At 48.6% G+C, this 13,110-nt stretch overlaps 1 protein-coding gene across 2 annotated transcripts; it reads right to left on the minus strand.

Moving 5' to 3' along the window:
- Positions 1-1,847: 1,847 nt before the first annotated feature.
- On the minus strand, positions 1,848-12,863 carry SPP2 (secreted phosphoprotein 2). Of its 2 annotated transcripts, none has more exons than XM_069021680.1 (7): positions 12,724-12,863; positions 12,503-12,627; positions 11,403-11,525; positions 10,174-10,284; positions 8,447-8,501; positions 7,828-7,938; positions 1,848-2,140 (listed from the first exon to the last, which is right to left on the minus strand). In XM_069021680.1, exons 1-6 carry the CDS (start codon positions 12,770-12,772, stop codon positions 7,838-7,840), a joined length of 564 nt encoding a protein of 187 aa, XP_068877781.1. In that variant the 5' UTR covers positions 12,773-12,863; the 3' UTR covers positions 1,848-2,140; positions 7,828-7,837. The 2 variants fall into 2 exon arrangements, with proteins under 2 accessions (XP_068877781.1, XP_068877780.1); XM_069021679.1 differs by having other exon boundaries at positions 1,848-2,137; positions 12,724-12,862.
- Positions 12,864-13,110: the final 247 nt, after the last annotated feature.

The raw sequence follows: 13,110 nt of genomic DNA on the forward strand, positions 1-13,110 counted from the left end.
CAAGCCCCGGTCTCATCCGTGATGGCTTTGCTGTCTCCCTTCCTTTTTTTGCTGCCTCAGAGTTTCTGAAGAGCCTCAAAGTCTGCAAGAGGAGAATTTCTACTCTGCACATTCTTTCCAGGGCAAGTAGTGTCTCTAAGGGTGTGGGGAAAGCTCCCTCCCTGTCCCTGCTGCTGCATAAATCTTCACTCCCCAAGCAAAATCCACCAACAAAACTCATGGTTTGCTTACACAGACCAAACTCTCAGCCAGGGGAGTTGGAAGGGAGCATCCCTAGCAAGGATCATTGGTATGTTGGAGCATCAAGTGCTTGAGTCAGCGATTTGAGACCGGGAAAAGCTCAGGGAAGTAATGTGGACAAAGGAAATATTGCTCCCTGCTGCCAGATAAACATCTGCACAGCAGATGCCACATCAGCTCCTAGGTGTGAAGGCATTTGCATGCGTGCAGCAAGGAGCTTAAAGCAATCGTTTTGGCTGAGGGGGGGACCAAAAAAAGTGGTTTTTTTTCCTTTGTGTGTGTGTGTGTGTGTGTGTAGAGAAGAGCACATTTAATTATCACATATCAGCAAAATACAGAGTCATAGAATATCGTGAGTTGGAGGGGCCCACAAGGATTGTTGAGTCCAACTCCTGGCCCTGAGAACTGTCTGTTGGGAACTGGGAAAAGCAAGAGTGAAACAGGGAAGGGCACAAGCCCAGCTGAAGCTGGTTCCTGTGTCAATCCACCTCATCCCTTCCAGGAAACAAAGCCAGGTCTGGGAGGAACAGGCCAGGAAGGTCTTTGCTCACCTGGGCCAGTAAGACCTACATGAGAAGGCCTAAGCCACCATCACTTGAGCTCAGGGGTTTCAGAAAGCACCTGAGTTGTTCCTGTCTGATGAAGAGTCATGGTTCTACCTAAAACCAGCACAGAGATGTGAAATCAGCCCTACTGGGAAAGAAGATGCTCAGCAAAAATTGCTCAGCTGCAGCAGAGAGACGGATGATGAAGGACTCCGGCACTGTGCATTCAGAGCAAAGGAATTGTGGAATCCCAGACTGGTTTGGGTTAGAAAGGACCTTAAAGCCCAGCCCATCCCACCCCCTGCCATGGGCAGGGACACCTTCCACTGTCCCAGGTTGCTCCAAGCTCTGTCCAACCTGGCCTTGAAGGGATGATGTTCCCAGTCCTGTTCATCCAAGCAAAGCAAAACCAGCATGGAAAACATCCCTTTCTCCCTTAGACCTCCAAACCTTATCAGCACCTTCTGCTCCCTGCTACCGGTGAGCATCGAGGGCTCTGACTACATTTTCTCAAGCTCTTGAGATGGAAATTCCTACAAATCAGGCTACCTCGCTGCAATCAGGAGGGAAAATAAAGTGAGAGTCAAACTGGGTGGGAGAGTGGCTTTAGAGAGAAAAATCAGTTGATTTTGACTGACAAAGCCAAAAAAAAAAAAACCCAACAAGAACCCCCCAAGCTGCACAGTAATCTTTCATTTCCCAAAGAGCCAAAGGGTGGGTTCTGTGCAGGGAGTGGAGAGAACAGGACAACACTGCTAAGACCTTCTTTCCCAGGTGAGGAACACATCAGAGCTCTGCTCTAACCCAGCCTTCTCCCAGAAGCCACCAGTACCTGACAAGCACGGTCATTAGCAGCCCTCAGCTCTCCACATTAGCACCCAAGTACCCATTAAAGCCACATTCCTGGTGGGCTACAACTCTGGATTTGGAGCAGCAGGCTTCTCTGTCCGCAGCCCGGAGAGAAAGGAATTAAGTGTGGGTGGATCACTCTGAATAATGAGTAATTAGCCACGAGCATCACAGAAAATTACCAGCAAGCAGGGAGCAACCAGAACAAACAGATGGAATAACGAGCTTTTAATAGCATCATTATGGGATGGTGGAAATATCCTGGACACAGATAAATTCCAGTCCTCCCGAGGAGACCTAACACATCAGAAGGGCTATGGATGGACAAGGGTGTATTTAGCATCTCATGAGCTCCTCCGATTGCCATCAGAGCAGAAAGTGAGTTTGGGGGAAGACTCTCGCTCCACTGCAGAACAGTTTTTCACCAAAAAGGAAAGGCCAAGGCACCAGGTTCTTTCTTCCCATGCTGGATCTTTGAATCTTGATTCTTCTCATTCTCCAATCTGCTTTAAAAACAGGGAGGAAGGAGGAATGTCAGAGCTGGGAGTTTGTCTCATACATCACAGAACCAACCAAACATCCTGGGGAAAAGTGTATTCAGCTCCAACAAGCTGCTTATTAATTTGCTTCCCACCATGTGGAATCTGCAAAAAGAAACCTGCGTATGCAAAACATTTCATATGTGCTCAAATGTCATGGCAATGGCTAATTAGGGTTAAAAAAAAAGGGAATGAAAAGAAGCAGACTGTTAGAAAAATTAACAAGAGTGAAATAAGTCCCACGGGACACAAATCACCACACATGGTCACGTCTCAGAAGCAGAGGTGGTTGAGGCTAGAAGCTGATGTATGGTCTGCTCTGAAATGGATCTGAATTGAGAGTACACTACTCAGAAGAAGTCGGGGATGTGTTTTTCGGAGGGAGCGTGTGACAGTTTCCCCAGCACTCCGTAGCCTACACTGTGTCTTCAGCAAGTTGGTCACCATGGCAACCTGAAATTTTTCCGTGAGACAATTTTGTTAGTAAAATTTTAGACACAGATTTGGGCAAGAAAGGAGAGTCCACACACGTGTGGAAGGGATTCCATGTAGTGACTCTCTAAGAACAGCTTGTCCAGGAGCCCCTGAATCCTGCCCAGCCCTGGAGAAGGGGGATGCCAGGCCCAGCCCCTGCAGTCGTTGCTGGGGACCAAGGGGCAAGAGAAGAAACGGGGAACCAGTGAGAACACAGGAAATTCCATCTCAGTTTAAGGAGAAAGTCTTCCCCCAGGAGGGTTCCTGTCTGGAGCCCAAAGAGGATGAGGGATCTCTATCCCATGGCATTCCAACCTCAGCCACAGAGCCCTGCTTTGAGAGGTCCTTCCCAACTGCCCGCTTCTTTGACAAGCTCATTTCCAAAATCCAGCACTGAGCAATAGGCTGAGGGCAGTGGAGAGCCCTTTCCATTCCTCCAGTGGAGGAAGCCCTGTTGGTTTTACCCTGGAATTAGATGAAGGGGCTTGTGCAGTGTAAGGGATCATCCAAGCTCTGCATCCTCCTTAAGCAGGAACAATTTCCTCCATGCAGCTGTGGGTCTGATCCTTCAAAACAGATGGAGAAGAGGGCGACAAAGGCCAAGGAAAAATAAAATTGCTGCTGTTTCACAGCACCAGGAGCCTGTCACAGGGATTCTCCTCTCTGCTGCAACACCTCTGCCCCTTCCCTGTGCCACGCTCTGACCTCAGCAGCGGGAAAGGTCCTGCCTGGCTCTGCTTCACTCCCAGCCCTTTGCCTCTGAGCAGATGAAAGCGTGCTGTCCCCTGCCACAGCACATGCCAGCTGCCAGGTGACACCAAGGACTCGGCCCTCCCAGCCAGCCTCGGTGGCAGGAGCGATCAAACAGCAGCCTGTCATTTCCCCAAGGCACGAGCTGCTCCAGCTCTCGCTCCCAAAGCCCATCCGACACGGAGCTCACGCACTCTGCAACAGATCCCACTCTGCAGGGATTTTCCTTCCCTCTGGTGCTTCACTTGGGGTTTTTTTTCTCCACAGAAAGCAATAAGCTGCTTTACAAGCGCTGTAGAAAGTGGGAGGGTGAACGGGAGAGGCAAAAACAAAGACATGAGGATATAAAACCACAACTAAAATCCAGCAGCTCCTTAATGAGGACTCTGGGGATTAAAGCTCGTTTTTCCATGCCCCAGGAGAGCCATGAACCCTGCTCTGTTATTATAGTTACAGGAGACAGATGAATAGGCTTCCATGCCACTCTGAAGGTCTGATCCTGGATTTCTTAGGTATGAAAAGAGGCCCAATACTGCCTGTTACTCTTCCACTGAAAGAAGAAACCCCACCCTAAGATTTAAGGATGCCAGTCTATCCACTTCTGCACGTGCAGTGCTGCTCATCAGCTCCTCAGAACTGCCACTGCCACCCTCCTGCCAGCAGCAAGCTGTGCCAGGTGACAGAGACCTCAGTCAGAGAGCAATTGTGAGGAAAATACGGAAAACTCGAGGAGGAAATCACAGCTCCTTGGCTTGATGCTGAAGGAGGTTGATTTCCTGTTTAAAAACACTTCCCTTGCGTGATTAATGAGCAAGAGACAATCAGCATTCACCATCTACACGTATTTTGCAAAGGCAGGAACTTGCTCCTTGATCTTCCTGTTCAAGGACATGAAGCATTGCTGGGGAGACTCCAGATATAATTCACGGGTCAGGCTTCACCCTGCACAAGAAAAAACTGCCTTAGGCAGGTGATTGTGGAAGAGCAAAGCATCAGGGCCCTTTTGCTTCCTGAGGATCAAGGTGGTTGGGAAGTTCGAGCCATTTTTTGGCTCCTCGTTGCAATTCAGAGCCATGAGCACCATTAAGCAGATTCCAGCTCGTTGAGGGCTCGGGTTGTTAACAGGTGATCAGCTCTTGTACAGCAGCTTTCCCCCTTCCTGGCACTCCTCAAGGGCCCTGAGCTGTTCCTGGGAAAGACCCGGCCCCAGAGCATGCCTCGGGAATTTCACAATCTCCCCAGTTCTGGAGATGGACTAGGAAATAATCCAGAAAATCTGATTAGGACTTGTCACTGAAGTAAGCTCATTAATCATTGATGGGGTTTTTCATATGCAATTTCTAATTCCTGCAGGCACCAGCAGACTGGTGGGTCTGAAGACTGCCGACTTGAAAATGTTCTTTATATAACAATGGCACTGATTTTTTTCCCTCTTGAATATTCTAATAAACAAAAAGAGCTACAGAGCACCAGCGAGTTGGTTTAGCCTGCTTCTTGCACAAAGTCAGGCACAGAATTCTCCTGAAATAATTCCTGTAGCCAAAAAGATAAGAAGGCCTCGCTCAGAAAAATGTAAAATCCAGCATGAAAAACTGTCAGCCACTTGCCTGAGCAATTTTTGCAGCAGTCAGTTACCCATTCTGGTGTGTAAAAGAAAAAAAAAAAATCACATTTCATTTCTTACCTGAACCTGCCTAGCTTTGCCTGTCAGCACCAGGTTCTTTCAGGAAGAGATGAAAGCCTTCTGTTATTAAATTGCTACTTCCCCAGCCTCCCCCGAAATATTCTCAGCTAAGCCAGTTGAGCTATTGCCATTTCAAAACTCAGCACTCGCTCCCCATGCCCCACCAAACACTGCATGGCTTGCAATAATGCCAGCCAGGATCACACACATGCCAAAACCCAGGGAAAACAGCCGGGAATAACTTTTCCTGGCCTCAGACCCATGAAATCTGTTTAATTTTTGGCTTCAAATGAAACCCTCTAATTCTGGATACAAGTGAAATCAGGAAGATTCCTCTCCAGACTTTGCAACTGATAAGTCAAATTGATAAAAGCAAGAGAAACACGGGGCTTTGGGGGTGGGGTTGATATTCTCTTTAAATCTCCTGATGTATCTGCCTCTGAGATGTCCAAATCCCAGGAAACTGGTAGGAAACACAGCTCTATAAATGACACTTACATGAAATACAGCTCCATAAAATGACACTTGCAACCCAGCTTCAAGAGCAAGCAGAAAGTATTAAAGTTTGAACTGCTCTGGGTTTCGAGAACCATAAATTTCTCCCCGTTTGTTTCACGGGGTTTTGGGGTTTTTTCAGGAATATTTTCAGTCTTGCTTCTGGTTTGGAGATTTGTTGGATGTTAGATACAAGAACACAAAGAGTTTCTGAGCGCTGCCTGAAGGGGATAGCTCTTCTTGAGAGCCGGAAAATGAAAGATACCTGGCACTTCCCAAATGCAAGGAAAAGTTAGGGATTCCTCTAAGAAGACAGGCAGGGATTAAAAAGGCCTGTTAAAAAGGCTTTAGTGGCTCGGGGATAAACTAAAACAGCATATGGATTTAATGAAATAACTCTTACTAACAGAGCAGGGTGCCTGGGTTTTCCTTTGATATCTCCTTTCCAGGAGAGCAGGAGGCTTGTCTCCTTCAGCACATCGAGGTTTACCACGGCTGTGCTTATGAGTAACATGTGTTAGCTTTTGGTGAGTCACCGGTGCTAAATTCCATCTAAAACTGTCTCGTTTCCAACGCAGCAGGCTGGAGCTGAGCTCCTCACACAGGGAGCACTCAGTTCTGGCACTCCACAGGGACAGAGACCTGCTAATGATATGTACCCAAGAGCTCGAAGCCTTTTTAATCACAAAGACAGAGCACTAAGTAATTTCCCCTTCCTTTCCCAACTACTTTAAACCTGTTCAGCATGCCAAAGAATGAGCTCATTCCGTGTTGCTGAAACTCTTTCTAACCACTTCCCTTTAGATTAACTCCTTAAGATGGCTGGTAAAGCAGCAGCAGCAATTAGAGCTGCTCCCACACAGAGCCGCAGAGGCAGGTCAGCAAAGGTGCTTCGTGTAGGATAGGCCCTGCCAGCTCCAATAAATCACGGGTGTCTTTCATTATCATTCCCATTAATTGGGCTCTGAATATCTCCTTCACAGATTCCCCAAGTGCTTTTCCAGGGAAAACTACACCGTGGCTCTCCCAGATCCCTTCAGTTTTTTGTTGGAGGAGCTACGTGGCCCTGGGGCATCTGATTGGGCACAAAGACACGGCCATTCCTCCAAGAATCTGCAGGATACACACACCAAGCCACGGGTGGGAGGGTGCTCACCCACCAGCACAGGGATGGTGGGTGACTTCCTGAAGCACTGGGACACCCAACAACTCATCTGTCTCTGCCAGAGCGTGCTCCAGATCCCACAGCCTAGCAATACACCTCTGCTGAGGGAAACTGCTTTGGAGGAGGCCCAGAGAATCCACAGAGCATCAGACAGAAACATGGCTCTGCTGGCCAAGAGAGAAAGAATCACAGAGTTGCTAAGGTTGGAAGAGACCTTTAAGATCACCAAGTCCGGCCATCAAGCCAGCACCACTAAACCAAGTCCTCAGGTGCCACATCCACATCGTTTTTGAAAGCTTCTGGGGATGGTGACTCCATCACCTCCCTGGGCAGCCTGTTCCAAAGCTTTAGAATCATTTCTGTGGAAAAAAAATTCCTAATATCTGATCTAAACCTCCCCTGGCCCAGCCTGAGGCCGTTCCCTCTCCTCCTGTCCCTGATCCCTGGCAGCAGAGCCCGATTTCCCCCCCGGCTGCCCCCTCCTGTCAGGGACTTGTGCAGAGCCACAAGGTCCCCCCTGAGCCTCCTTTGCTCCAGGCTGAGCCCCTTTCCCAGCTCCCTCAGCCACTCCTGGGGCTCCAGCCCCTCCCCAGCTCCGTTCCCTGCCCTGGACACGCTCCAGCCTCTCAGTCCCTCTTGTCATGACGAAAATTGAGGCCAAAAGGCTAGAACCCTACACCAAACTCAAACTCTGAGTCTACAGATGGGTTTTTCTTGCACACTTTTCACACTACCTGTACCCCAGGACACTGGTGTACATTGGAGGATAGGCATGGACCACTCAAAAGTCAGTGACAGCCACGAGCTCTGTGGCTGGGGATGTCTTCTGAGGAGTGAAGAAGCTTGAAGTTTTTCATCCTGAGCAGTCACTTCCCCACCCTGCCACAAAACCTGCAGGCCCAGGGTGTATAAAAGCTAACCCTAAGCCTACCCTAACCCAAACCCCATCACTATGGGTGGTCCAGATCAGGAAGATGGAGGAGCAGCAAAGACGTAGGCCCTGCTGGGATGGCCTTTTCCAGGCCCCATGTTCCTGGAGCTGTAGGCTCTTTGATTCTCTCAACCCTAACCCTAACCCATACTCACCCAAACCAGGTTATTCCATCTTGTCAGTGCCCAAGTAGCTGGGTTTGTTCCAGTCTCCAGGGCTGCTGCCTCTTCCCCTTGAAGGGAGGGCTTCAGGAGCAAAGGCATCATCTAAAAAAAGAACACAGAGACATCTATGAGCACGAGGTGCTTTCAAGCATGTGTTGACTGCTGCCCAGAGAAGCTGTGGCTGCCCCTGGATCCCTGGAAGTGTCCAGGTCCAGGTGGACAGGGCCTGGAACAACCTGGGATAGTGGCAGGTGTCCCTGCCCACAGCAGGGAGGTGGAACAAGATGATCTTTCACATCCCTTCCAACACAAACCACTCTGTGATTCCAGAATAGAAAATATTCAGCGTTCTGCACACAAGTATGGGTTATGAGAGCACAAATCTGGCAACCCAGAAAATGCATAAACCTCAGCATGGCCTGGCTTGGCAGGACAGTGCCCTCCCTGCACCCTCAACTGGACACCCCTCTGCAAGGGAAAAGCCACTTGTCCAGTGCAAGGAGCAAACAGCTGATTTTTCACGTTGTCTTCTCCCTCAGACAGATGACCTTGAGATGTCCCAAAAGGAAAGCACAGGTCAGGGCATTCCAGCATGGCAGAACTGACTTACCTACTCTGCGAGCGCCGCCTCGCCTGTTAGGGCTCGTTATCCGCACATGAATCATCTGGAAATTAAAGACATTTCTTTAAAAACCTCGCCTGGCAAGAAGTCCCACCTCTCCATTTCCTCTGGCACTAGGTGATCACTAAAGTAATTCCAAACCTCATTCTTAATTTTGCTGAAAACAAGGTTCTGGCTGATACTCCTGCAGTCCAGGGCTTGGACTCCATGATCCCGTCAGACTCAGGATATTCTGTGATGCCAGCCTCAGCCAATCACACTTCCTTCTCCCATCCAAATACCACCACAGGTACACCAACACCACCTCAGCCAAGCTGAGCTGCCCTGAGCCGAGTCACAGCTCCACAGCAAGAGCTAACAGTGCACTTGCTGCAGCCCTCTGCAGAGGGCAACGCTTCCCTTTCCAAGTGCAGTAATTCCCTTTGGCATTTAGTCCTTATTAACATTGCAGGAAATATATTCCCCACCAGGAATATTGGCAGCAGTGCTGAATTTTAAGTGATGGTTAAGGAAGGCTTGGGGGAAGATGTCTGCTTGTAAAAGCAAGTGTTGGTGCTGAGTGCCCTGTTAAACAACAGTTATGTCAACCCACAGAGGACTGACGGAGCATCCCAGACTGTGTTACACATCCCAGTGCTTCACACACGCTCTGCGAAGCCAGGCTTCCTGGGGTGCCCTCACTAGCTAGTTCTGAATGGAGATTTTGAGGAGAAAAAAAGAAAAACAAAGAATAAATGAAGAGCTAATTTGGCAATTCAAGGCAAGGGAAAGTAACAAAGAATCCTATTTGCTTACAAGGTGGCTGGAGAGGGACTTTTCACAAGGGCTTGTAGTGACTGGACAAGAAGAATGGCCTTAAGCTGAAGGAGAGCAGGGTTAGGTGGGATAGTGGGAAGAAATTCACCCCTGTGAGGGTGGGCAGGCCCTGGCACAGGGTGCCCAGAGAAGCTGTGGTCGCCCCTGGATCCCTGGAAGCGTCCAAGGCCAGGTTGGAGCCACCTGGGATAGTGGAAAGTGTCCCTGCCCATGGCAAGGGGTGGAACAAGATGGGCTTTAAGGACCCTTCCAACCCAAACCATTCAGTGATTCTACAATTCAACTTCTTCATTTAGTTCCCAGAATTTTCCAAAAACAAAAGCTGTCCATATCTCTGCTCGTGAAACTTTGCTCCCTCAAGCACAACACCCACTGTAGAGCTGTGTTCTGAGTGCAGACACACAAGTTCAAGAGTCAGTTCACGGATAAAGCGGACACTGGCACGATTTGGAAACAGCCAGCAGGAATTTCCAGGTTAGGTCAGCATTGAATAACACCCTAAAAACCAAGAAAGAGCTCAGCAAGGGAGCACAGATCTCTAGCAGACCAAATGTCCTTGGGCTGCGCTGTGAGGACACGCTCAGCTGAGAGCTGGGTTTGGTGACAGAGCCAGAGCCACAGGGATCTGTGTGTGTCCAAGAAGTGTCAATCACTGTTCTCCAGGCACACCCTCAGCGAAGGAAGTGTTGGAGCTGATGGATGTGCCAGACTGCCACAGAGAGTCACACTCTCCCAGGCAAGGTCAGAGCCCTCAGGTGGATTTCAAACTGAAGCCACTTTCCTGATCCAGACCTCCAGCTACAACAGGAGCACACACAGACACCTGACTTCTCTTTAAAAGAGGATAAGCAGAATTTTCCCTCCTCCAGGCAGCAAAAATCAGCTTTGCCCTTCCTTACCTCCTCGCTGCTCATCGATTCAGAGCTGAATGTGCTGTGATGGCACCGCACGGTGATGCTGGAAATCAGCTCCCCGGAGACTTCCACAACACTCCTGCAGGAAGCAGTGGGCTGCAACAGAACAAAATAGAGCCAATCTCACAGAGCAAACACCCAATACAAACCCTCTTGTGGGCGTTTCATTGGGGCTGAGAACCTGCAGAAGGATTTAAAAAACAAATTCCGAGGGAAAGAAACCCAAGGAAGATTATACACGACTACACACAGGCTCTTGCTCCACAACTCCGTGTTTGTTGTACAAACCTCTGAGCCTGCTCGAAGTAGGAGCAAACCTCTACATCCTTTTCACAGCTCTGGCATCACCAAGCACAAAGAGAAGGACTGTGCAGGGCTATGCCAATGGCAGCTCCATGTCTGGAAGTTTAAACTACCCTTAAAGATGTTGTCTCTGCAATTTGACAAAAAACTGCAGCAAAACCTGCACTCAGGTTTGAAAAACACATCCTCCCACTACCCTATTGCCCAGAGAAGAAGAGAGGGATGGTGTCAGTTTAGGATACAAAGGATAACACCAACATTTGTGTTTTTAAAGAAAAATAGCAAAGCAATAACCAACAATTCTGTGTGGTGCCATCTACACACACACGTGAGCTGCTCAGCTCCAGAGCAGAGATGTCATTTGGCCCAAGTAACTCCGCACAGAGAAGTCCAGACTCAAAGACAATGTGTTTCCACCAAAGCTGGTGATTTAAGACTCAGAGCAGGGCAAGAGCTGTATCAAGAGCCTTTTTATTTCAGGCTGGGAGTTAAAAATCTGAAAGAGATCAGCACTGTCAGCACAGAGGGGGGGGTCTGCACTACACAGGAAGATAATGCTTCATATGGCACCCAGATAGGCAAAAGCAAGAGAAACATCAGCTCTTCTACCCTCTTATCCTACAGAACAAGCCACTCCTTCTAGGATTTGGCCCCAAAAGCACATGTGCCTTCACTACACACTGCTCCAAGACACAAATCCTCTTTCCAGCTCCCGGCCCTCCCCGCTGACCAGGCAGAAGAGTTTCCCACCACTGACCCTTCCCACCTAACACCCCCTCCATGCTGCAGGTTGCTCCAGAAAGCCAGCCAGCCAGCCATTCCTCATTTTTCAGCACCAGCAGCATTCCAACCCATCCTGAGAAGATCCTGCATGGGCAGGGAGGGTTCCCATTCCCACCAGGGGCACCTACCACGAAAGGCCCAGTTTTGAAGTCACAGGTGAAGGGGTCTCTCCCCGAAGCTTTGGTGCAGACGGTCTCACGGATGCTGAACTGCAGATCTAACCTGTAGGCATCGCTGTCCCACATGTCCACCTGGTGAAAGGAGGGTCAACACAACACATCATCAGTCCTTGTCACTCTTCTGTTGCCCTCACTCCCTGGCAATCTCGCTCCTTTGTCAGGCAGAAGATGGCACAAGGGCATTAGGGGTCAGTGCCCAGTTTAGAGCAGACTGATGTGTGTGAGAAAAGCTGCCTCGATGGGCTTTGCCCCAAGTTTAGACAGTTTTGTTGCTTTTTGATTATTATTCTCTCTTTCTCGTAGTCTAGTCAATGCTTTAGCTCGAGATGGGAGACTCAAGAAAGAAGAAAAAAAAACAATGCCCCCAAAAAACCCCAACAAGCAACAAATTCCCACTACTTTCAAATATTTTGGGGGTTTTAATCCAAACTATATAAATCCATACATCATCTTGACATTCATCCTTGCAGAAGACTTGATACAGGCCACCTATAGAAACAGAAAGGTTCTGAGGGTGTTCAGGAGCACGGGCATGATAATTTTGGATTAAGAAGCTTTAACTCCTTAGCAGCACAAATTAAAACAGATAGGGGTTTGCTTGCACTTAGACTCTAGCAGATCTAAACCAGAATTGGTGCGTAGAGACAGATGACATAAATAAAGATCAGAGAAAAATCCTTAATTGTGGGAGCATTTAATCAGCAAAGAGCATCAGATGAACCATGTTGCTCAATGCCCAAAGCAAAGCAGTTAGCTGGAGGTATTCAAAAACATCACTTTTGAAAGAAATCCTGCGAGACAACCCTCAAGGACTTCTGCTCTAGGCTTGAAAAATCTGAATTCCTAAAGTATTTTAATTAGAAACTTACATACAAAAGATATTTAGGTTCCTAAAGCCACAACTTCAGACGATGGCTCAAACCCACCCTCTTCCAAGCAGCATCAGCAAACTCCAACTACATCTGGGTTCCCAGGACTGGGTGGAAAAGAGTTTTCCATCCTAGCAAAGCACATTTCAGGTAAAGGATCTCCCTTCTCTGTGCACTTACTCCCATGACTCTGCTCCTGACAACACTGTACAGGTTTCTGCTCCACGACTGGGAATTGATCCGTGCAATGGAAGCATTGAGAGCCTCTTCTGTGACTGGGAGTTCATAGTCATACGCTGGAAACCCTGAGAGGGAGGCACAGTTCCATCACAAGTTCATCATAGGCTCGTACTTTTCACCCCCAAAACCACCCTAAGAAGGGGGACGTGGCTCCAACTCACCTGAACAGGAGAAAATGCTCAGTGTGAGGACAAAAATTAAGATCTTCATAGCGTGTCTTTCAAAATCCTCCAGTCTTTTCCCTTTCCAAGCAAGGATTCCCAGAGCATATCCCTCTGTCTTTATATAAATGCAGCCTTGATCCTACACCTGACCTCCCCACGTCCAAGCCCTGCTCCAAACATTGCACTTTAAACAGAATTGATCCCAGGGTAAATATTTGTTGTCTGCTTTTCTCCATCTAGCAGTAGCTCTCTGATAAGCAATGGGCTGCAGTGCCTTTTTCCCAGGACTGAATTCCCCACTGGAGAGTTCAGGGAGCACTGGATTCCTGGTATCTCCATAGCCAAAGGCAGAATCTAGTTATTTTGCTCACTTTTAGCCACTTA

This window comes from Aphelocoma coerulescens, chromosome 7 (assembly GCF_041296385.1).
Source record: "Aphelocoma coerulescens isolate FSJ_1873_10779 chromosome 7, UR_Acoe_1.0, whole genome shotgun sequence".
NCBI classification, from domain to species: domain Eukaryota; kingdom Metazoa; phylum Chordata; class Aves; order Passeriformes; family Corvidae; genus Aphelocoma; species Aphelocoma coerulescens.

Coding starts and splice junctions, on each gene's coding strand:
- SPP2 (XM_069021680.1), bottom strand. CDS start 12,772: ATGAAGATCTTAATTTTTGTCCTCACACTGAGCATTTTCTCCTGTTCA. Junction 11,526..12,502: donor TCAGGAGCAGAGTCATGGGA/GTAAGTGCACAG, acceptor TCCTTTCACCAG/GTGGACATGTGGGACAGCGA. Junction 8,502..10,173: donor AATCGATGAGCAGCGAGGAG/GTAAGGAAGGGC, acceptor TTTAATTTCCAG/ATGATTCATGTGCGGATAAC.